General features: G+C 36.7%; 1 protein-coding gene across 12 annotated transcripts in view; it reads left to right on the top strand.

The window, feature by feature from the left end:
- DNM3 (dynamin 3) overlaps positions 1–25,967 on the top strand; it is a 569,179-nt gene that overhangs the window by 461,729 nt on the left and 81,483 nt on the right. For 7 of the 12 annotated variants that reach the window (XM_040451682.1, XM_040451680.1, XM_040451676.1 and 4 more), the window contains one exon: positions 6,635–6,646. The exons of the other annotated variants lie outside the window; for them this stretch is intronic. In XM_040451682.1, coding sequence (XP_040307616.1) covers positions 6,635–6,646 — 12 coding nt within the window. The remainder of the gene's footprint in view (positions 1–6,634; positions 6,647–25,967) is intronic. 12 annotated transcript variants of the gene reach the window in all.

The raw sequence follows: 25,967 nt of genomic DNA, 5'->3' as shown, positions 1-25,967 counted from the left end.
CACGATACAGTCTGTAAAAAAAATAAAGAATATTAAAGGGACAGACAGTGAGAAAAGGGCAGGCAAGCTTTATTTTAGTAAAGATGATTAGAGAAGGCCCCATGTGAAGAGTTGAGTAAATGAAATGGAAGTCTGAAGAAGAATATTTGTGGAGAGGACTAACAAGTGCAAAGCCAGCTCAGTGTCTTAGAGGAGCAGCAAAAAATCAGTGAGTCCGGAACACAATGAGGGAGGACAGAAGTGGTTGATAGTTTCCAAGAGAGTGGTCAAGGGCAGATTGTATTGGCCTTGAAGGAAGTGGTGAGCATTTGATTCTATTTTGAGTGAGATGGGAAGCCATTAGAGGGTTTCAAGCCAGTTAGTGACATAAGATTTACATTTTTAAAAGTCTTATAAGGCTGGGTACTATGAGAAGGTGTAGAGCATGTGTGTTCAAGCACAGGCTTTAGGGTCAAACTACCTAGACTGAAATTCCAGAAATTCACATAGAACCTGTGAGATCTTAGGAAGGTTACCTAGCTTTTTTTAGGTTTCAAAACTCCCATTTCTAAAACGGAAATAGCAAGAGTCCCCTATAGCTTGGTTGACAGGATAAAGTGAGAGAATGCAGGGAAAGCACTGAATATGGTGGACACAAGCAAGCGCTCTTTTTTTATTTATAATAATAATGATGGTGGGGCACGTGGGTGGCTCAGTTGGTTAAGTGTTAGACTTTTGAGATTGGGCTCTGTGCTAACAGCATGGAGCCTGCTTGAGATTCTCTCTCTCCCTCTCTCTCTCTCTGCCCCTCCCCCTTCTTAAAATAAATAAATATATATTTATAATAATGATGATGATAATTATCATTTTCATCACAGCCTACTAAGATGAGAGCTAAAACACTGTAAATATTATAATGTAGCCCAGTGAGATCATAAATAGTTTATGCTATTTTCTATCTACCAAATAATAGAAAATTGGTTATATAAAATATTATATTGGTTATATATTAGTGGTGTGTGTGTATGTGTGTGTGTGTGTGTCTTCCTACCATGCAATTGTAATGTTTGTGAAAATGTTTTCTTCAGTCATGATTTTGCCAAACTTATCTTAAATATACTAGACAATTTTGGTATTTAAAGAAATTATGCAATACATCTCTTATGAGGGAAAACTGTCTTGGCAAAGCAAAATTACCTATCCCTGGTGAATTGTTTTTATAAATTGGGATTTTCATGTATCCATAGCTCTACAGAAAGAAGACGCTCAATGAAACATTTGCTATTTTTTATCAGAATGCTCAATTTTAAGCAAATCTAGGGTTGTCCCACATGATCTGTTTGATTCTTTTTTTAATATCATTTCTGTTTATAAGTACACTTTTGGTACAGTTGCTTGGATGATCAAGACAAAGGGGTTTTTTACTGTATGCCAAAGACATGACAGGAAATTAAACTTGGCAGTGTGCCATGAACATTGCTTTTCTCAGTTTTCATCATAAACAACATTTGCATTTCTTACGCACCATGTAGTTGTAGAGGTTATATTACACGATTGCTTGACTTTCAGATGTTTAAATGGCAGCTAACTACTGAAAGCAATCTAAGTAGAATGCTTATGTAAACATTCATTTTGTGAACATGCTTAGATTTGGAGGGATGGATACTTTTAGCTACAGTTATTCCTAACTTAGATTTGATGAAAAAGTCAGATTAACCTAGTAACAGATGTCTCTCTGTAAGTAAATTTTTAGGACTTCTGGAGGGTCATTTGGGTTTTGTACCAATAAACCATTGAGTCGACAGCAAATCAATCTCTATTCTAATAATGAAACATTTGTCATACATGGACATAAGTCAAGACTCAAAACTTTCTGCTTTTTATACAAGATTTTTATTGGAAAAAATCTACAAAGATTATTTTTAAAAATTGTGTAATTTCAGCCTCATTTAGATAAACAGCCATCCTCCACATTTTTTTGGATACATTTTTTTTTCCAACTAAGATTGCACACTTTTTTATTACACGCTTTTCCCCATCATATCTTTTCTATCATGTCCACATGAAGAATATTTTTATGTCATTCATATCATAATGTTCTATTACCTGTTTTTTTCTTTTGGAGTTTTCTACAGATTTTTTTTCTTTCTTTCTTCCTCTTCCACTCTCTTCTCTCCCTTCTTCCTTCCCTTCATCCATCACCATTATGGTGGTCTCTAGAAATTCAAATATAAAAAACATGCAGTTCTTACTTTATAAGAGTTTCAAGTCTAGTGGAAATGAGGGATGCAACTAAATAATTACAATGTGGTAGAAACTATAGCGAATATATAAAATGCAACAGCCCATCTATATTCCCATGTGGATTTTCTAATTACCTTTTGCCCCTTAATAGTTCTGGATCCAAAGCAAAATGTAGACTTCTTATTTGAACAGTATAATATGTGACCCTCAATGAGGCATCCTGGATTCAGTTTCCCAATATGACACTGAACTTACACATAACCTCTCTGAGCCACGAATTTAGCATTCTACCAGTCACCTGATCTTTTTGAGAAGCCACAATACTTTAAAGATATATGTAAATCTGAATTTGGGTTTAGCGGAATTTTATTTCTTTAACTTCTATTTCCTTTGGCCATTAAATTGAAATTATAACCACTATAAAATTTTATATTGTTAAATAATTAAATTGTTGTACAATTTCAAATTAAAGATGTTTCTAATGGAATTAGTTAATAGTATTTTGGTTTGGTTTCTTTTTTTTAAACCGATGAAACAGATAAAAAGTGTGTGTATATCAGTATTGTAGGCTACAATTAAAGAACTTTTAAAAGTTATTTTATAGTAAAAATTTATGTGCATGCATCAGTAAGTGTGAATACAAATAAATGGAAATTTGATTAAAATCTAAAGAACAAGGTATAAAAAAATGACTGATCTTTTGGCACAGTTTTGTCAGCTAATAGTAGGACTGAAAGTATAAATAGCATTAAAGGATTCCAAATTCTTTGGAACATTTTGTGTGCAGTGAAATGAAGTAGATTTTAAGTCAGATCTATCTCATATTTGAATCCCAGTCCTTCTATTTATTAGCCCTGTGGTTCAGGCAAGTTACTTAACTCGTCAGTTGTGTATTCTTTTTTAAACTCAAAATAACGATACCTTCCTCTGCGTGATTTTATAGGATTGAATGAGAACTATTGCATATCACATCTAGCTTGGTGCCTGCAACTGAGTGAATGTGTTCAATGCCACGTAGCCTTTATTATTATTGCTGAAAATCATTAATGGTCCATGAAACTGCACTCCCCAGTTTAGTAGTTACTTTTTCTTTTTTTTTTTTTTTAACGTTTTTATTTATTTTTGGGACAGAGAGAGACAGAGCATGAACGGGGGAGGGGCAGAGAGAGAGGGAGACACAGAATCGGAAACAGGCTCCAGGCTCCGAGCCATCAGCCCAGAGCCTGACGCGGGGCTCGAACTCACGGACCGCGAGATGGTGACCTGGCTGAAGTCGGACGCTTAACCGACTGCGCCACCCAGGCGCCCCAGTAGTTACTTTTTCTTTGCAAAGGATTAGTGGGACTTAGGCAAATGAGGGAGAATTTCCTTACCTGTTGGTTAAGGAAGCAGAGTTGTTGTTGTCCACAGGAGTCATGTTGCCCTGTGGACAGGCTGGCTTAGAAATCTGTCAGTCAGGAGTGAGCCCGAGGGGCTGTCAGGGAAAGTGAGAATTCACAAGCCTGCCCTCAGATACTGGCCAGCTGGCTATCTGAAAGCAGACAACAGTAGAGTAGCGGATGCCCTGGAAATAAATTTGGTGCAAATTCAGTATTGCCTATTTGTTAAATTAAATACTGCAGAGCTTCTTAAGAGACTTCCATTGACTGTATAGATAGATGGTCCTCCCCTAGAGGGTATGATTTCTGTTCATTTTTTTAAATGTTTTCTAACATTTATTCATTTTTTGAAAGACAGAGAGAGAGAGAGAGAGAGAGAGAGAGAGAGAGACAGAGTGTGAGTGGGGGAGGGGCAGAGAGACAGGGAGACCCAGAATCCGAAGCAGGCTCCAGGCTCTGAGCTGTCAGCCCAGAGCCCAATGCGAGGCTCAAACCCATGGACCACGAGATCATGACCTGAGCCACCCAGGTGCCCCTCTGTTCTTCTTTAAAGTTTATTCATTTATTCTGAAAGAGAGAAAGCACAAGTGGGGGAGGGGCAGAGAGAAAGGAGAGAGCAAGTATTCCAAGCAGACTCTGCACCATCAGCACGGAGCCTACGCCTGACGCAGGGCTCAAACTCACAAACCGTGAGATCATGACCTGAGTCCAAGTCAGAAGCTTAACCAACTAAGCCACCCAGGCGCCTGTAGGGTATGATTTCTTAAGTGATGAAAAATGGCAGTAGAAAGTGAAACACCTGAAACTTCATATACCCCTGAATTCAAGACTTTCCCAGTTATAATTAATAGGACTGCTCTGGAAGTTGAAAGCATTCAATAAATGAAGTCTTTGGGGACTTCAGAAATTCCTTTTGGATAGACTCTAAAACTGAACTTTTCTCTGTGGCAAATAACAACTGGGGGGAGGGTCTCTGTGTCATTCTAGGGAGAGAAGAGGAATGCCCCCAGACCTCCGTAAATATTTATTAGTATGGGATGACCACTCCTATGCATTTATTTATTCAGCCATCTAATAACACAAGACTGACGATGCCCGTGCTGAGTCTGACTACACATCACTTTATTCTTAGCTTATTCAGCAGTGCTTCCCACAGAACATCGAGTGGCCACATGACCAATTCTGAAGAGTTTAGTTTTTCTTCAGTGGAGGTACTTGCTGTGATCTAAACATAAACTGTTGCCACACGGTGTAGTGGAAGGAATTATAAAACATTTATGGTTCACCATTCATGACTGTTATGCCTCTCTCAGAATAGACAATTGGGAAATGATTGAAGGAAACAAGAAATGGCAAAGCCACACCATGTCCTCCACTTGGATGTTTCTCATATTTAAGGATCAAGGCCCCCTACTCTGTGACATCACTGTTGCCACCACAAACAGAACCATCTGCCATTGAGCAGAGAAGCCAGTCATTCCCTAATGTGCAAAAATACTTGGTTGAACTCCTGAAACTTATTTGGTAGATCAAAAGCTGCACTGCTGTGGAATTCAATAAACTCCATCTGTTTGAGGTATTTTCAGCAATATTGCACTTCTTTGGAGAACCGGGGTCTTGTTATTCTCTAAAATAGTATTTTATTCCTGATAAAACTCTGTGGGGATCTTTACTGCATTATTGAACGGTTGGCAGATTCCTTACAGAGACTCTTTTCTCCCCCCTTCATTCATTCTTATACCGTTATTTATGTCTCCGTAGAAGCCAGTGATGTTAACAGTTATATCATGGCAACTCACAATGCCAAGAAGCTTCTCTACACTATTGTATCGGTGTCTTTAAACTGATATCATTGTTAAATATGATGGCCGTGATGGTCCTTGGATTAGACATTTCCCCAGGGTCACCAGTTGGCATTGCCCCTCTCCTGAAAATTTCTGTGTGGAGTATTTCTCCCTCCACATCGTCTTTTAAAAGTAAATGCCAGATCTCCAGCCCAACCTGTTACTGCAGCCTGTGTTCAGCCTCCTCCACAGATGCACACAGTTTACTACCAGCTCTCTTCAACTCCGCATCTCAGCGAGAAATTCCTTTTGGGCCCCTTGTGAGACGAATTCATATCTGTTCCCTGCCCATATCCCATCACGTCTTCCCCACAGGATCTGACCCTGCAAGGACTCGGCTGCCCTGGGAGTAATGAATCACCATTTTATTTTTTTAAGCCATATGTGCGTTAAATTGTTTGATATAAATCATACTCTTGCAGCTCCAGTTTGAAACAGGAGACCCATTTGCCCGCCGCCTGTCGCTGGCTGCTCTCTGTGTCTCTATCCAGAGTGTCTCTTTTAGAAACGACTACATTTTTTGTGACTAACCTTTCCAGACCCATTTTCTTGAATGTGGACCAGTGTTTATTTTGGCCACATCCCCACTATACAGCTTTCACTTCCCATGCCAACCCAAGACAAAACACATAATTTATGAAGTAGAGGAATGGTACAGATGGAGGTCGTAACTTGGTCTGCTTACCCTGTCTCCCCAGAACCACCCACTCCTTTCCTCTGCTCTCTTTTCCTTTCTTTTTCCACCTTCTTTGAAACCAAGGATGCAGTGTTTGTTTAAAAATGCATTGGCTGATGAAATTTTCCACTGCTTGGCATGTTGGAGGAGGGGCTGTCAGAAAAGGGCAAGCTGACATACTATTTTGCCGTTCATGCTAACAGTTCACTTATTACCAATTCAAACCAGTGCTTTTTGGCCAGGTCCCCATACTCCAAGGATTCCGAGCAGAAAGAAGGGGGGAAATCTCTGTCATAATTTTCTGCTGTTATAAATACATGATTTCATTTAATATAAGTGGATTCTTTGACTTGTCCATGAGCTCGGGGTGCTGTGTGTGTGTCTGGGATGTCAGTGAATAGTTAAATTATTTGTTTTGATTTTGCTCTAGCATGAAAAACCTTACAATTTTTAAATAAGTTTATGTTTAACATATTTCTTTTTTGTTTTTTTCCTTGCGGCTACATGCACAGGGGAACAACAAAGTAAGTTCTTTGTCCTATCGCAGCTCCTCTTTCTCTCCAACCCCGCCTCCCCCGCTGCATGTATCTTGGCCAGAGCGTTTCTGTGCACATTGTAATGACTGCTGTCTGCGACAGTGCACAAATGATACAGGGTGTGCAAAGGAGAAAACATGCATAATGGCGGTTCCGTTTTGACCTTTTGGAAGGGAAACGTTACGCTCTTTAGGGTTGGTTATTGAATGGTAGTTCAGAGAGGTTGATGGTATGAGGAAAGAGGTCAACACCGAGAGCAAAGATTATGAAGATTTAATAATAAGGACTCTTCTGCAGAAAGGGTACAACAGTCTGATGAAACCCAGTGCAGCTGAAGTTTCTGACCAAAAATCAAAGCTCTCATGTTAATGTGCAGTTATAAAAACCCCAAACTGGAGTCTTAAATAGCAGGATGGCTGGCTTTGCTGGTGAAACTGAACTAGATCAGTGCTCTGGCTTTGAAGGTGCCTTAAAATGGATGGAGGAGGGTGGGGTTCACATTTGACTTGGCTTCTGCACCCTGATGTATTCCAGCTGGACGGAAGTGGGAGGGTGTGGGGGATGGAGGAGGAGACTGAGTGTGCACAATAGATTTGTGAGACCAGGCAACACACACCAATGGTGAAAATTATCTTAATGTTGTTATTGTAATTAGATAAACGAGCAATTGAGTCATTCATAAGGTTGCTGGCTTGTTTAAATTTAAATTCAGTTCTTCCAAAGGATTAGAACTCCTTCTCACTTATATTAGTTATATGATAGTAACATAGTTAGGGAAGATGGTCTTAAGTTTAGCAGGGTGATTTGTTTTTCATTTTTTCTGTGGAGAATTATTAGTGTTTTATCCTACCAGGTGGCCCACTTAATAAAATGGGCCTCATTGAATACAATAAGAATTGAAAAGATCTGTTCTATAAGGGGCTGCCTGCATATCTAAAGCAGCTGGAATTCATCAAAATTGCTATTCATAAGCCATACATATAGAATGTAAAACAAATGTGGGAAATCTTGCAGCTTAATTTGATGGAATGTGCTGTTATGGAATACGTTGAAGTAAATGGTTGGTATTGAAAATGTGTCACTTTATAAATTTATATCTGGATATAACTACTTATGGCCCAAGTAATAATATTTAATAAAGTTAAAAATAATACAAGAAAAGTACAAGATAGGCATTTGTGAAGAAGCAAGGTGGTGAACTCAGCTCACTAATAGGTCACTTTTTAAATATAGCAGGTAGCTTACGAAATTAATTAGAGATTTCTTACACAAAGTTAAGGATAATATTCTACCTAATACTACCACTACTAGAAAAAAACCTTTGGACAAAAAAACCCCCCAGTTTAGTGTTTATACCATATAATGTATTTCAGCTCTTGAATAATAACCATGTCTGGTCTGGTCTGTTCACTTACATTGAGTCTCTATCTAGAATTTCATATGCTGCATTTCTTGTTTGTTTGTTAAGTACCACGAGCTAATTGTGAGTGCACGAATACCCAGCCTGTGCATGCTGAAGATCAGGGAACCAGCTGCTGACATTTGGGGGGAGGTGCTAACCCTTAGACCACTGGAAAAGCATTTATGACTTGCCTCTTTCACTAGTGACTCACTGATGACTTAAAGGCATTTGTAAAATTCCCCAAAGAAAACACTTCTCCATGGCAGGAGTTCTCCGTTTATTGTGTCTTGCTTGGTCAAGTTCTTCTGGGCAGTGTTCAGTTTAATAGAGTTTACTGATTTTCAAATAATTATAATGCAGTGAGCACTAAGACCCCCAAGTTGTAAGGCTGCTGCTCATAAGGGAGCTTCGAGGAGGAAGCCGCCTTCACCCTAGAGGGTCTTCAGGCACCTGGAGCCACCACCCGCATCATGAAAACCTGGTCTAAGGCTGAGGGAGTATCTTCAGGTGCCAGACTGCCAGTTGAAGAGCATTAAAGATGCAAGCCCTGACTGTTTTGATTTTTAGTTGAAGAGTGGCTACATTGGAGGTGCTGGTATTTATTGCCCTGAGGCCTTAATTTTTCATTGTTTATGTTAGGAACAAGTGATAGTTTGTGAAAAAATGTAATGCTAATACTTCTAAAATATGATCATTATACTGACCATGTACTCTGGCACGAAAGAGCCTCCTCGAATCACAAACAGCACATCTGCATGCTATTTTCCTTTAGCTTAGAGTTTCAGTATAAATGGAAAACACTGGAATACAAGCTGTGCTGTCTCCAGAGTATAGGTCTGGAGTCTTCAAAAGGAGAATATGAGGTTCTTTTTTCCCTCTAATTCTGGAATGCTTATTCTGAATTGTCCCCAAGGCAACATACCTAACTTGTTGCCTGCCATATACGTGAGCCAGCTGCAAAAGGTGACTCATTTTAGACTCACAATGGCTAATTGTTTATTTATGGAATGGCATTTTATTATTTATCATATTAACCAGACTCTAAAGAGAATGAAGTCTGCTAAATTAATGTTTCTTTAGATGAACAGGATGAATGGATTCATCTTCCCACGTACATTAGATGTAATGCACACACATCCATACACACATCCACACATGTATATTCTGAGGTGTATGGAACAACTTTACTATTCATTTTCTCAATAACAACTAAACTGATCTGCTTTGGCCGCGTTTAGATTATGCTTCGAATTTGGGAGCTAAACCTGTAAACTCCAGGAAAACAAACTTTTATAATAGATGCACATTTAGATTTATATCATGATGGAATGAAACACCAAGGTTCACATTTCTCTTTGAACAGTTATATGTATTTTGTTATTTTTCCTTAAAAAGCAAAGCAAATTTTCCTTTCGTGAGGAGATCACAGTTGCTAAAAAAAATTTCCTTACAGGCCCGTTACTTATTTTTCCTTTTGAAAATGTTTTCCTGTTGGCATAGTGATACTCTACATTGGTTAGGGTAGAGTCTGTCTCCTCCTTAGAGGGGTTTCCCTGAACCATGGATTCCAAGTCCATGTCTTCATGAGGGAGACAAGAGTCTAGGATTTCCTGAGTCAGTTTTGGGAATGTGAAGAAATACATACATTAACGGGGGTCGTTTTTGTTCTTTTCCTTGATTTGTTGTACACAAATGTAAGTCAGAATGTCATTTGCAGAACAGAGGCCTGCAGGTAAAAAGTAATCTCCATGGTTTGTCCTAGGGAGTAGACACTTAATTTCCTTCTTTAATTTGATGCGCTGTTTTGGCAGGCGTTTCAAGGAATTTAAGAGACTTAAATTTTATTTCTGTATTAAAGACTTTGTTAAATATCTGTGATATTAGGCAAATTGAAGGTAGAGAAATAATAAAGAATAAAATTGTATAACAAAAGCTTTCAAGTTTTTTAATGATGTTGGTACAGAAGCATAAATGAAAACTAATCAAAAGAATCCTAAGTTCAGCAATGAATGCTTCAAAAAATCTTAAGTTATGTGGAGAAACTATATTTAATCTCTTCTCTTATGAATATTTTATTACCTTTGAAAGAGAAATTTACTCCCATTTTACTTCAGTCTTCTTAAAGTAAAGGATTCTTAAATTTCTCCGAGCATAAGTATTAAGTTGACTGCCTTGACTAGAGAGAAGGAGTATTTGAAAAGGAGAAATAGAACCAAACATGCTAAAACAATTTTTTAAAAACGAAGTCTTTATTAACTCCTGGTTAGGTTAAATGCAATAATGTTGTACACATTGGAGGGCTTTGCTATATAAGAAGAGAAGAAAGAAAAATCAGATTTAAACTCTTGTTTTACATTTAAGTACTTTGTCTAGTGATTTCCTAAACATTCAGAAGACAAGTAGACAATGTCTAGACATTGTTGGTCTCCATTAATGGGAAAAGTAGTTACTACCTAGAGTATTTCTTTTGGTGATCCACTGGATTTTAGCAGTCATTTACAAAGATAGAGTGTGCCAGATCAAATGTCCCCAAAATATATCACACTGAAGAACATAGATATTAAATCCATGATAATTTGTCTCATCTCCTGTGCCAACCTTCAACTCCTAAATTTTTGCCGTAGGTCATATGTGAGAGACTGTACATAGACACTGAAAACCCATTACCAAACCTGGAAAGAAGCAAACAGTACAGTATCATAATGTACATTTCCTTTCTAATATTTAAAATGCATAAGTGCAAATCAGAACACTCTAAGTGTAGATATAGTCAGCTCAATTAGGGCTATTTATTTTCTTTGAAAAATGTATATGCTTTCATTGATTTTCTTAGAGAAGCTGATTAGCGAATGTATTTCCCTAGGATTTAAGGAGAGGCCATCAAATTTGCTTAATTTATGCATAACCCAATTAAGAATATCATTAAAATGAAAAGAACAAATGAAAACTCACTAGCCTCAAAGTGTTAATTTCAGTTCCATATGCATCTAAAAATGAATTGTCTGTTTCAACCTTCGCAACACCAATAAACTTTTGGTTCTTTTTTGACAAACCGGTCTTAAAAGAGCATTGCTTAATGCTTAGTTTTTGAACTCTATGACTTTAATCTTAATCCGTTGGATAAAAGGGCAGTTCAGTTGGAGGCAGAAGACTTTGAAAGTGAGTTGGAATCTATGTTATGTTCCCAAATTTATTGATCTTGCCAAATAGACTCACAGAAAAGCAAGAATTGTTCCGTTGCTCAGAAAGCTCACAAATAGAACAGGGACTTCTGAAGTGTTCTTGGGGCTTATTTATATATTTTATTTCCTCTGTTGTGTCCAAAACAAGTGACTTCACTCTAGTTAATGAGGAATGAGAATAATTTTGTCTTCACAGCTTTGACATATTTTCTCTCACAGTATTTTATTTTTTTTAATTTAATTCCAGTGTAGTTAATATACAGTGTTATATTCATTTCAGGTGTACAATATAGAGATCCAATATAGTGATTCAGCAGTTCCATATATTACTCAGTGCTCATCAATTTAAGTGTATACTTAATCCCCTTTACCTATTTTCACCCATCCCTCTACCTGCCTCCCCTCTACTAACTATTTGTTCTCTTATAGTTAGGAGTTTGTTTCTTGGTTTCATTTTGTTTGCTGTTTTGTTTCTCATTCTTTTTATGGCTGAATTCCGATGTGTGATGTTTATATATATCTCACATCTATATCCATTTATCTATCAGTGGATACTTGGGCTGCCTCCATAGTTTGGCTATTGTAAATAATGCTGCAATAAACATAGGGGTGCATATATCCCTTCAAATTAGTGTTTTCATGTTCTTTGAGTAAATACCCAATAATGCAATTACTGGATTGTAGGCTAATTCTGTCTTTAATTTTTCGAGAAACCTTCATACTGTCTGGCACAGTGACTACACCAGTTTGCATTCCCACCAACAGTGCACAAGAATTCCTTGTTCTCCACATCCTCATAAACACTTGTTGTTTCTTGAGTTTTTGAGTTTAGCCATTCTGACAGGCATGAGATGATATCTCTTCATGGTTTTGATTTACATTTCCCTGATGATGAATGATGTTGAGCATCATTTCATGTGTCTGTTGGCCATCTGTATGTCTTCTTCCATTCAGTAGGTTGTTTTTTTCTTTGATGCACAGAAACTTTTTCTTTTGATGTAGTCTTAAGAGTTTATTTTTGCTTTTGTTTCCCTTGCTCAGGAGACTTATCTAGAAAGATATTGCTATGGCCAAGGTCAGAGAAACTACTGCCTGTCCTCTCTTCTAGGATTTTTATGGTTTCAGGTCTTACATTTAGGTCCTTTATCCATTCTGAATTTACTTTTATGTACAGTGTAAGAAAGTGGTCCAGTTTCATTATTTTGCATGTAGCTATCCAGGTTTCCCAACACCATTTGTTGAAGAGACAGTCTTTTTCCCCCATTGCATATTCTCGCACATTATTGAAGGTTAATTGAAGAGTATTGAAGATTAATTGACCATATAGTTGTGGGTTTATTTCTGGGCTTTCTGTTCTGCTCTATTGATCTATGTGTCTATTTTTGTGCCAGTACCATACTGTTTGGATTACTGCAGCTATAATTTTGTAATATAGCTTGAAGTCTCGTGTTGTGGTACATCCAGTTTTGTTTTTCTTTTTCAATATTGCTTTGACTATTCCAGGTCTTTTGTGGTTCCATACGAATTTTAGGATTGTTTGGTCTAGTTCTGTAAAAAATGCTGTTGGTGTTTTGATAAGGGTTGCATTAGATATGTAGATTGCTTTGGGCAGTATAGACATTGTAACCATATTTGTTCGTCCAATCTATGATCATGGAATACCTTTTAATTTTTTTGTGTCCTCTTCCATTTCTTTTATCAGTGTTTTATAGTTTTCAGAGTACAGGTCTTTCACCCTCTAGTTAAGTTTATTCCTAGGTATTTTATTATTTTTGGTGCAACTATATATGGGATTTTTTTCTTAATTTCTCTTTCTGAAGCTTCATTATTAGTGTATAGAAATGGAGAAGATATTTATACATTGACTTTGTATCCTGCAACTTTACTGAATTCATTTGTCCATTCTACTAGTTTTTTGGCGGAGCCTTTAAGTTTTCTCTCTATAGTGTCATGTCATCTGCAAATAGTGGAGGTTTTATTTCTTCCTTACCAATTTGGATGTTTTTTATTTCTTTTTGTTGTCTGATTGCTGTAGGTAGGAGTTATAGTACTATGTTGGCTGAAAGTGGAAAGAGTGGGCATCCTTGTCTTTTTCCTGACATTAGGGGAAAAGTTCTCATTTTTTCATCATTGAGTATGATGTTAGCTGTGGCTTTTCATATATGGCCTTTAGTATGTTGAGATACGTTCCTTCTAAACCTACTTTCTTGAGAGTTTTTATCAAGTATGGATATTGTACTTTGTCAAATGTTTTATCTGCATCTATTGAAATGATCATATGGTTTTTATCCTTTCTCTTAGTGATGTAATGTTTTGCATTGATTGATTTATGAATATTGAATTACCCTTGCATCCCAAGAATAAATCCCACTTGATCCTGATGAATGCTTGTTTTAACGTATTGTTGGATTTGGTTTGCCAATATTTTCTTGAGGATTTTTGCATCTATATTCATTAGGGATATTGGCCTGTAGTTTACTTTTTTGTGTGGTACCTTTATCTGGTTTTGTTATCAGGGTAAGTCTGGCCTCATAGAATAAATTTGGAAGTTTTTCTTCCTCTTCTATTTTTGGAAAAGTTTGAGAAGAATAAGTATTAACTCCTTTTTATGTGTTTGGTATAATTCACCTGTGAAGCCATCTGGTCCTGGACTTTCATGTGTTGGCAGTTTTTTCATTACTGATTCAATTTCACTGCTGGTAATTGGTCTGTTCAAATTTTCTACTTCTTCCTGCTTCAGTTTTGGTAGGTTATGTTTCAAGAAATTTATCCATTTCTTCTAGTTGGCCAATTTGTTGGCATATAATTTTTCATAATATTATCTTACAATCCTTTCTGTGGTGTTCATTGTTATTTCTCTTCTTTCATTTGTAATTTTATTTATTTAAGTCCTTTCTCTCCTTCTCCCTCCTTCCCCCCCCCCCTTTTATTTTGATGAGACTGGCTAGTAGTTTGTCAGTTTTGTTAATCTTTGCAAAGATCCAGCTCCTGGTTTCATCAGTGTGTTCTATTGTTTCTTTTACTTTCTGTATCATTTATTTCTACTCTAATCTTTATTATTTCCTTCATTCTGCTGATGTGGGGTTTTGTTTGTTCTTCTTTTTCTAGCTCCTTTACATGTAAGATTAGGTTGTATGTTTCAGATTATTCTATTTCTTGAGGTAGACCTGTATTGCTATAAACTTCCCTCTTAAAACTGCTATTGGTGCATCCCAGAAATTTTGTACCATTGTGTTTTCATTTTCATTTTTCTCCATGTAATTAAAAAAAAATTTAAAGTGATCTCTACACTCAATGTGGGTGGGGCTCAAACTTATGACCCCAAGATGAAGGGTCAGATGTTCTACTGACTGAGCCAACTAGGCACCCCTCCATGTAATTTTTTCTTTCTTCTCTGATTTCTTGGTTGGCCCATTCATTGTTCACTAACATGTTTAACCTCCATGTATTTGGGCTCTTTCCAGACTTTCTTGATTTCTAGTTTCATAGCGTGGTCAGAAAAGATGAATGGTATGACATCATTCTTTTTAAATTTATTGAGACTTGTTTTGTGGCACAATATGTTATCTCTTCTGGAGAATGTTACTTGAAATGAAAGCGTATTCTGCTCTTTTAGAATGAAATGTTGTGGATTTATCTGGGTTTTGTTTTTTTTTATGTTTATTTTTGAGAGAGAGACAGAGACAGAGCAGGAGTGGGGGAGGGGCAGAGAGAGAAAGAGACACAGAATCTGAAGCAGGCTTCAGACTCTGAGCTGTCAGCACAGCTCAAACCCCCGAACTGTGAGATCATGACCTGAGCCAAAGTCAGACGCTTAACCAGCTGAGCCACCCAGGCGCCCATGAATGTATCTGTTAAATCCATTTGGTCTAATGTGTCATCCAAAGTTACTATTTCCTTGTTGATACTCTGTTTGGATGATCTGTCCATTGATGTAAGTGGGGTGTTAAAGTCCCCTACTGTTATTGTATTACTATCAGTTAGTATCTTTATGCCTGTTAACTGTTTTTTGTATTTGGGTACACCCATTTTGGCGCATATTTACAATTGTTACATCTGCTTATTGGATTCTCCCTTTTATTATTACATAGTGCCCTTTGTCTCTTGTTACAGTCTTTGTTTTAAAATCTATTTTGTCCGATGTAAGTATTGCTACCTGGCTTTCTTTTGATACCCATTTGCATAATAAGTGTTTCTTTATCCCCTCACTTTCAGTCTGCATGTGTCCTTAAGTCTGAAATGAGTCTCTTGTAGGCAGCATGTAGACGGGTGTTGTTTTTTTAATCCATTTTGTCACCCTATGTCTTTTGATTGGAGTATTCAGTCCGTTTACATTCAAAGTAGTTAAGTATATGTTTATTGCAATTTTGTTACTTGTTTTGTGAATGTTTTTGTAGTTTCTGATCCTTCTCTTGCTCTCTTTCATGGTTTGCTGGCTTTCTTTAATGATATACTTGGATTCTTTTCTCTCTTTACTTTGCATATCTATTACTGGTTTTTGATTTGTAGTTACCATTAGGTTTGTATATAACATCTTCTGCATATACCTGTCTATTAAGTTGATGGTCACTTAAGTTTGTGCCCATTCTTTACTCCTCTCCCCACCACATTTTTGGTATATGGTGTCATAATTTACATCCTTTTATTTTATAATTCCCTTGACTTATTTTTACAGATGTACTTATTTTTACTACTTTGGTACTTCCTACTTTTTTTTACTTTTACTTGTGGTCTTTCCTTTCCACTCAGAGCACCCTTTAATAGTGCTTGTAGAGCTAGTTTAATGGTCATGAATGCCTTTTGCTTTTGTTTGTTTGGGAAACTGTCTCTCCTTCTATTCTGAATAATAGTTTTGCTAGTTAGAGTATTCTTGGTTGCAGATTTTTCCTTTTAGCACTTTGAAAAGTCTGCTGATAGCCTTATGGAGTTTCTCTTATATGTAACTGTCTTGTTTTCACCTACTTCTTTTAAAATTCTCTCTTTATTGCTACTTTTGGCCATTTTAATTACTATGTGCCTTGGTTGATTTGGGGTTGATTTTGTTGGTGGATCTCTGTGACTCCTGTGTCTGGATATCGGTTTCCTTCCCCAGATTAGGGAGGTTTTCAGCTATTATTTCTTCTATTATTTCAGTTTCTATTATTTATATTATTATTTATTTCTTCCAATAAATTTTCTGTCCCTTTTTCTCTTTCTTCTTCTTTGGGGATCCCTATAATGGAAATGTTATAATGCTTGATGGAGTTGCTGAGTTCCCTAAGTCTGTTCTCATTGTGCATAATTTTTCCTCTCTCACCTGCTCAGCATGATTACTTCCCATTACTCTGTCCTCCAGGTCACTAATTCATTCCTCTGCTTCTTCTTGTCTGCTATTTATTACATCTAGTGTATTTTTAGTTTCATTTCTTTTGTTCTTCATCTGTTTCTTTTTTACATTTTCTGTCTCTTTGTTAAAGATCTCACTGATGCCCTCCACTCTTTTCTTAAATCCAGTAAATATCTGTATGATCATTACTTTAAATTCTCTATCAGGCATATTATTTTTGCTTTGGTCTTTTACTGTGGTTTTGTTCTTTCAGTTGGGTCATACTCTTCTGTCTCATTTTGTCTAACTGCTGTGTCAGTTACTGTGTGTTAGGAGAGTCAGATACATTTTCTGCTCTTGAAAGTAATGGTCTTATGAAGGAGTCCTGTAGTGCCCCTCAGTGCAATGTCCCCCTATTCACCAGAACCTCATGCTTCAGAGGTGTCTCCTATGTGTGTTGCCTGTTCCCTACTGTTGTGTCCTAGCCACTTTTTCCTTCAGTCCTGTCATCTGCAGAGGCTTTCTTTGCCTGTGTGGTCAGTGTTTGGTCCCCAGGCCATGTGGGGCATGTAGTTTTAACAAGGTACAACCTGGCCTGTTTTCAAAATGAGACCTGTAGTTGCTGCTGCAGGGACTGGGGCTATGTGGGAAAGGCAAGCAATTTTAACAAGTTACACCCTTCCGTAGGGCCTACAGCCACCACAGCTGCTTCCAGGACCAAGGGCCCTGTAAAATACACTGGTCAGGTCTTGGTTTGGCAAGATTTGCACCAGTCTTTAGGGGGAGGGGACCGTGCAGTCCAAATTGAGACAAAGGTGACTGAGAAGAGCAGATCTGCCCAAAGTGCAGTGGGGCAGGGCTTGGTGTAAGCAAGTTAGATAGTGAGGTGGCTGAGTGTTTATGCTCGGGTGTTTGTGCTGGGGTTATGCTGGGTGGGGGAAGAAAATGGCACCTCCCAGTTCCCTTGTTCCTAGAGGGTTCTCCCTGCAATTCCTGCCTCTCTGGGACAGGCTCTGAGGTGAGTAAATAATTCTCTCTCCCATATGCACCAAGCATTTTTCAAACTGCTGCTTCCATGCTGTATCCCTACAAGCTATTTGTTGTCCTGTCTCTTTAAGGGTGGGGACTCAGACAGCTTCCTGTCACCAGTCTGGGCTCTCCCAAAGCCAAGCACTCTGATTTTTAAAATTCCAGGATTTATGGCTCACTGGTTTTAAGAACTCATGAAATTCAGCCGCTCTAGTTTTCAAAGCCAAATTTCTTGGTGATTCATCTTCTCTGTGTGGGCTCCCTGGTGTGATAATCCATTTCTCTCCCTTTTCCACCGTTGACTGAGGCTCCCTCCTGCCCACAGAAGGTCCCACTGCAGTCCATCTAGCTCCCTACCACATGTCCATCCTTACTACTCTCTTTGATATGGCTTCAACTCTACCTTTCGTTGTTGAGTTTGTTCTGCCAGTCTTCAGGTCATTTTCTGGGTTATTTGCACCGATGTGAGTGTTGTCTAGTTGTATATATGGGGTGAGGTGATCCTAGGGCCCTGTTACTGTGCCACCGTGCCCCCCCCCCAATAGTGTCTCTCACAGTGTTTTAAACATCTTCTCATATGAATGGAATTGATTTAACACTGCCCCAAAATAAAAGAAAGTTTTTATGCCTCTCTTTTGAAAACATGGTAGGATCAAGTATGATTTTAGAAGTTCCAATGTGGTTAGTTTTATTTTGAAATTTAAGACCTTACAGAAGCGTTTTTATCAAAAAGTACAAATTAAGTTTTTATTTATCTTTATGTGATTATCATATTGTACAGTGAAATCATACCAGAATCATTGTAGTTGTAAGAGTTTAAAATTTTTCTCCCTATCCTTGGCAGATCAACTGGACAAAAACTAAAATTACAAAGAATATGATTACTGTAAGAAATAAGATTGATTCAAAAGATATGTGTGTGTATATTTTTTAAATATATAAGTATTTGCTATCTAATAAGCTACAGAAAACTATGTATACATAGCAAATTGTAAATAATTTTTTTAATGCTTATTTATTTTTGAGAGAGAAACACAGAGTGTGAGCAGGGGAGGGCACCTGAGCCAAAGTTGGACGCTTAACTGACTGAACCACCCAGGCACCCCCATAGCAAACTTTAAATGTAAAAGCTGATCTTTTTAGGAATAAGAAAATACACTCCAAAATGGATCCAAATGGAAATAAATACTTAATTAACAGACTATTTGGAATATAATAACAATGAAAACACTAAACAGGAAACATTATAAGGTATACCCAATGCTATACACAGAGAAAAATTAGTAACTTTAAATGGATTTATTATTTTTAATGGAAGTGAATTAATTTAAAAGTTTGGAAAGAGATTGGGCACCTAGATGGTGCAGTTGGTCGAGTGTCAGACTCTTGATTTTTGCTCAGGTCATGATCCCAGGGTTGTGGGAACAAGTCGGCATAAAAAAAATACTCTCTCTCCCTCTTCCTCTACCCCTCCCCCACTCTCTCTCTATTAAAAAAAAAAATTAGAAAGCGAGCAACACAAAATCTAAAGAAAGAAAAAATTAATGATTAAAGTAAAAATTAATGAACTGGAAAATGATGAGAGAATAATATGAAAGCTTAAGCTACCTACAAATTTAAACTTTGTGTGGAATAGAAGACAGTAAACAATTAAAAGGCAAATGACAAGTTAGTAAAATATTTCAGCATGTATGACATCGAAGGGATTAAATATCTTCAAAATAGAACTGTTTCTATTTGATTCACTTAAAACACAACAAAAACCTAAGAAGAAAGAAAGCTGGCCAAATCAATAGACGTTGATTTAATACCCAAAAAGAAAAAAAAAAAAAGACTGCTATAAAGTCCAGTTTCACTAGCAACCAAGAATTGTAAATTCACATAGCCAGCCATACATCATTTTTGACCCTTTAGATTATGAGAAATGTGAAAGAATGGTCATGATATGTAGTGTTGAGGAAGCTGTCCTTGTGCACTACACGTGGCGGAGTGTATACATGGCGCTCCTGGAAGGTGGCCAGTTTGGTGTTTCGTATCAAATGCTTTGGTTATGCGCCAACCTTCTGGCCAAGCAAGTTTGCTCTTAAAAATGTATTTTTGTCAAATAATTCAATAATTGTACAAAGGTATCTGTTCATAATTAATTTTAAAACACTGTTCATAATTACGTATTTAAAAACAGCATCAATATCTGTCATAAATAATTGGTTTGGTAGAGTATGGTACATCAGTGAAATGCTTTGAAGCACATTTTTAAAAAGTATATATCAACTGCATTGGAAATTTTCATGAAAAATTAGCGGGTAAAAAACCCACCATGGATAACATAATCCCATTTTTGCTTTAAAAAACTTATACAGGATGATATTTATATTTATATATTTGCACATAGGAATCCTGATAAGATACACACCAAAATGTTAATAGTATGGGCAATTTTAAATTTTGTTCCTGTATCATTTTCTCATTTTCCTTGATAACTGTCTTCTGTGCAATTTTCAAAAAAAAGGTTTTAAACACACCTTAATCTACTATAACACTTTATGTCTACTACATTTCAATAAAATATTTTTAATGAGAAAGAGATTTTAAATGGAGGATGGTGAGAAAGAAACAAATATAAAATATTGAAAATAATATTCAGAAGGAAAAATACTGAATATAAGTGGATTAAACTTTATAAGAAAGTCAAAGATAATATAAATGATGGAAATTAGGCATCTGAAACTCTACAGATATGGTATAATTATGTAATCCTGTCTGTTATTATATTTGCAATGTTATTTTTTTCACTAAATTACATATTGCTGAAGGACCATGCTGTGAGTCTCTGATACATTCCCTCATTGCCTGCGACCTTCAATCATGTCTTTCTTTCAGATGTTCAAATTCCATGGTACCCATCCTCTCCCCCATCTTTCTGGACCAATCTTTTTTCCTTCAATTCCATGTTTATACCTGTCAGCACCATTGCCCACTATGACTATGCTGTGTGTAATGTACAAAAATATATAATATCCGAGGATTGTCAGGGAGTCATTTCATGGCCTAATTTCTGACCCTTTATCTTCTACTATTTTAGGAATCTAATTGAGGTTTAAAAATTATAATATATAATATTAAGCTAATGAAAAGAATTCTGTAAAACTTAAATTTAAAAGTTGATTCATTTGCCTTGAATTTATTCATTTATGCAACAAAATGTATAATCTGAAAATTGAAAAGCAGGTTGACAGTTGAAGTACTGAGATCAGAATTAGAGTCTCAAGAAATACTCCTCTTGGGGAGAAAAAAAAACCCCTCCTTTTGGTTTCAGAGAGTCATGTTGACTATTGAACAGTATGTGTTTACTAGTTACTCTACTGAGCACTCTAATCTGATTAAGCCTAATGGCAATTAAAACCAGTGACTTAATCTGACTCTGAAGACTGAGCCAGATTTATATTTAAAAAGTTAAAATTGAAAATGACATTTATATAATACCTATCACAGACAGAGTTAATATTTTATTTGCCACAGTTTAAAGCATTTTTACAAATTAATAGTAAAAGACAATAATAGAAACAAAAAATGGGAGTGGGGTTTATAAGGAAGGTCAGGAGGCTGCTGTGTTGGTTCAGAGAGAGATGATGGCTTGGGTTAGGGTCACAGCAATGGAGATACTGACAATCAGTTGAATTTGGGATGTACTTTGGTGGTAAAGCCAATCCTTTAAGATTTACTCATGGATTAGACATGGAAAGTGACAGAAAGAGTAAAATAAAAAAGGTGATTGAGTCTTACAAAACAGATACATGTTAGTGCCATTTAAAAAGATGAGCAAGGGGCGCCTGGGTGGCTCAGTCGGTTAAGCGGCCGACTTCAGCTCGGGTCATGATCTCGCGGTCCATGAGTTCAAGCCCCGCGTCGGGCTCTGTGCTGACAGCTCAGAGCCTGGAGCCTGTTTCGGATTCTGTGTCTCCCTCTCTCTGACCCTCCCCCGTTCATGCTCTGTCTTTCTCTGTCTCAAAAATAAATAAACGTTAAAAAAAATTTTTTTTAATAAAAAATAAAAAAAAATAAAAAAGATGAGCAATATGGGAAAAGGAGAAAATGGGATGAGTCATTTGTTTTGACCATGTTTAATTTAGGATGCCTCAGACATATCAGTGTTTAGTCAGGATAGGTTAAGTTATACTGCTGCAAAAAACAATCCTCAAAGTCTGGTGGCTTCAGACTACAAGATATATTTCTTCATCATGCTGTGTACCCATCTCAAGTTGTCTGGGACTCCACTCCTCGTTATTCTCACTTTAGCACTCAGGTTGGTCATATTACTGTTGATCACAGGAAAAGAATGAGTGGAGATTCACACACTAGCTGTTAATGCTTCTGTCTAAATGTGATGTGTCATTTCCATACCCTTTTTATTATCCAAAGTGAACCACATGGCCACATCTAAGCTCCAATGGGCAGGAAAGTACCATGTTACCAAGTCCTTGGAGGAGAACTGGATATTTGAATGACTATCTCAGCATCCAATTAGAGATATCTTCTAGGCAGTTAAATATGTAAATCTAAGTTGAGAGGAGAGAGCTTCAGACAGAGATTTGAAAGTTGTTAGGTATTTAAAATTTGGCAGGTAGGGATTAAATGGAGAAACCAAAAAGAAGATTGCTGAGGACAGAATTATCTGTCCTTTTAAAGAATAGTAGAGGAAGAGAAACCGTCTGCGGAGACTAAGATGAGCCTTGTGTATGTGCACGTGTTTCTGCATGCGTTTATCTGAGCACAATGAAAGGTGTAGGAAGTGGACTTGAAGAAAAGTTATAGGTTATTTGTAACCTTTTTAGACACCCATGTATTAATTGATTTGTTAATGTACTCATATATTATTTTTGTAAACTTGGAAATCCAATAAGGTAAGGAAGATACTTATACAAAAACTGTGTGTTGAAGTTGGGGGAGGTGCAATAACATTTAAGTAGGCTGAACAAGCAGGTATACGGCCCTTTATGGGAAGCGAGGAGGCCACGTGAGTGGATGCCTGAACCCAGTTGGTAATGATAATTGTTACATAGAAGCCATACGCTTGTATTTAAAAATTAAATAATCTGGGGGCGCCTGGGTGGCGTAGTCGGTTAAGCGTCCGACTTCAGCCAGGTCACGATGTCGCGGTCCGTGAGTTCGAGCCCCGCGTCAGGCTCTGGGCTGATGGCTCAGAGCCTGGAGCCTGTTTCCGATTCTGTGTCCCCCTCTCTCTCTGCCCCTCCCCCGTTCATGCTCTGTCTCTCTCTGTCCCAAAAATAAATAAACGTTGAAAAAAAAAATTAAAAAAAAAAAAATTAAATAATCTGAATAGATGGAGCCAGTAGATAAGTATCCCAGAACAAAACCTAAAATAAGTTACTTATTTAGGACCCTTTTTTTTTTAAAGAAACTGCACAGAGGGACTAGAATATTTTAATTTATAACTGTTCTTTTCTAAAGCATATACATTGTGTTTGTCCCAATTTGATGCATATTATTTTAGTCCAGAGTGAGGAATGGATTTCTCTTAATTATTAGGATAAGCAAAATCTAATATACAAAGTTCTAAAAAGAAAACAGAATAGTATTTAAATAAGGCTTTAGGAAATGTTTTTAGTTGTATATTAACTGAATTAGTTGCATACAAACTGAATCAGCCCTAAATTCGAAGACTAATATTACTTAGGAATATCTAATTGTATAACAAAATAGGATATTAAATACCAACTTTACATAAAAACAACACATATTCTGCAGCACAATTATTGTTATTGACCAAGTTTTAAGTGAAGAAAAGTTCTGATTGGGACGTTTTCATTTTCCTCTTTGAAGTAATTAGCCATTAGTCTCACAATTTTTTTTTTTAATTTTGTGTCACATGGCTTCAAAGAATTGGTGACACTTCAAGGAATTACGCAAAACAGACAAAAAAAGACAATCTTATGCAAAGAACATAATATAGCTTAAAAAAAAGGCTTAACCTGTTGAAGTCCTTCTATCACTGTAATTATTCCCTCAAATAAAAAACCGGAAAAAAAGTATTATTTCCACTTAGATCATTGGTTCTCAAATAGGGATGATTTTGCTCCCCAGGAAACATTTGGCAATATTTAGAGACCTTCTTGACTGTCAGATTGGAGAGGTAGTACTGGCATCTAGTGGGTAGAAACCAACAGCCTATTATTTATAGGACAGCCTCCATAATAAAGAATTTTCCAGTCAAATGTGTCAATAATGTCAAGGTTGATAAACCCTGACCTATCTTGAAATAAGTATGCAAGATCCCCCTATAATAAAATCTAACCTGTGAAGATTTGAACTTATGATCTTCAACTGAGCCCAGTTTACTTAGGATTGGTTGAAGAACTGGAATCTGTTCAGACTGCAAACTCTGAACATATGCAGTCCACACTTTCCATTATGCCTCTGCAATATCTGCTTCATGTGAAGAATATTCCCTGTCCTTTGATTTGCTGGTTTGCCTTAGAAAGTATGACAAAAACTGAAGAGATTTTCATACTTAGACTTGCATACTTGGTCAAGAGGTTCAGGGTCAAGGATTGTGAGTGTTACAAAGAATTGCCTTTACTAATGGTTGTTTTTTTTTTTTTTTTTTTTTTGGTGAATGTATGTCTTTCATTAAATAAGTAAAACCCAATTTTTATAAAGTTGGGTAACTATGTGTTTCCACTAAAATCCAATTTCAAAATTAGAATTCCATGAAAACAGAAAAGTTAAAGTATTTCTATATTTAAGCATTATAAGATATAAAAATGAGCCTTTATTAAAAAAAACCCTTTCTAATGTTCCAACCTAAACATCATCATTCGTCCCTTTCCACGTGGTCCAACGTTTCAACTCACACATTGTCAAAGAGAAAACTTTCTTGACCCAAGTATGGAATGTATTGTGTATTGTCTTCCAATCAAGATTTTTTTAAAAGTCACTTTAAGGTGGCCAGTACACCTAAACCCGAAGATAAAGCCACCCACATCTATTTGCTCAGCCCATTTAGAAGTAGAGTTTTTCAGTCGTTGATGCATAAACTTGGATACTTTGATTTTCTTCAAATGTGACAAAATTACTGAAGTCAGTTGTTGAAGCCAAGTCTTATGAAGGCTAGTAACAATTTTATACTTCTAGTTCATGGGAAGTGCTGAGAGGGTTATAATTATATATTATATAAAATTATATAAGTAAAATTATGAAAGTATTAAAGTATACAATTTATAGTATTATATAGATTTATAGAATACAAGTATCACATCAGGGAGTGGTGGATGTCTAAATTTCAGCTTGGATTCTATAAAATGGCATAGTGGTTGTGGTCCCAGAAAAGATCTTTAACAAACACATTGTATTACAACTGCTTAACAAATAGGAAGGCCTACCAAATGGTGAAAAAGCAGTATTTAAGTTTTTAGTACTAGATAGGAAACATTAATCCACCAACACTTGTTATTTCATATCTTTTTTATGCTAGCCATTCTAATGAGCGTGAGGTGATGCCTCGTTGTTTTGATTTGCTCTTGGATTTCATTGTCTCCTACTGGCTTTATCTCCTTTGCTTATACACACACACACACACACACACACACACACACACACACACACACACACACTTAATGGCTTTCTCATTCAATACTGTTTATTTCTCTCTTTCACCATCAAGTATCTTTAAATTAGCTCACTGAATCCTCACAACAATTCTGGAAGATAGTGATTCTCAACTAGGGACATTTTGCAATATCTGGAGACATTTTTCACCATTTGGGAGGCTTTTGACTGTCACAACTGGGTTGAGGGGTGCTACTGGGATCTAGTGGGTAGAGGTCAGGAATGCTACTAAAAATCCTATTAAGGCTCAGAATTAAATGTCTAAATGTCAATATTCCTGCTGTTGAGAATCCCTGCTGTAAAGTAAACATTATCTTCTCCATTCTGGAGATGGAGAATATGAGGCTTAGTAAAGTTAGCAAGGTAGCCAAAGATCACATATTTAATACGTGAAGGCATCGGGATTTAATTCAAACCTAGTGGTGAATCTAGAGTTGGTGAACTTTCTAATATATGCTCAATTTCAATGAATTTTTTGTTATATGCAGATTTATAGTAAACATCTTTGTGCGTGATTCTTCCTATGCACTTCTGATTATTTTCTTAAAGTAGGTTTATAGAAGTAGAATTGGTATATAGAGTTTTTGATTTATGCCACCAGAGTACATTCCTTAAAGCCAGAGCAATTCACATCTCCCCTAACCATGAGGAACAATGAGCGTTACAGTTTTCAATTAGCTTCTCTAATCCTTGCCAGTTTGCCTTTCCTAAGGGGGGGAAAATATATCTATCTATCTAGATAGATAGATAGATAGATAGATAGAT

Source organism: Herpailurus yagouaroundi, unplaced genomic scaffold (genome assembly GCF_014898765.1).
Source record: "Herpailurus yagouaroundi ecotype Mexico unplaced genomic scaffold, PumYag 205, whole genome shotgun sequence".
In the NCBI taxonomy this organism is placed as follows: domain Eukaryota; kingdom Metazoa; phylum Chordata; class Mammalia; order Carnivora; family Felidae; genus Herpailurus; species Herpailurus yagouaroundi.
This window is presented reverse-complemented; position numbering and strand designations above follow the sequence as displayed.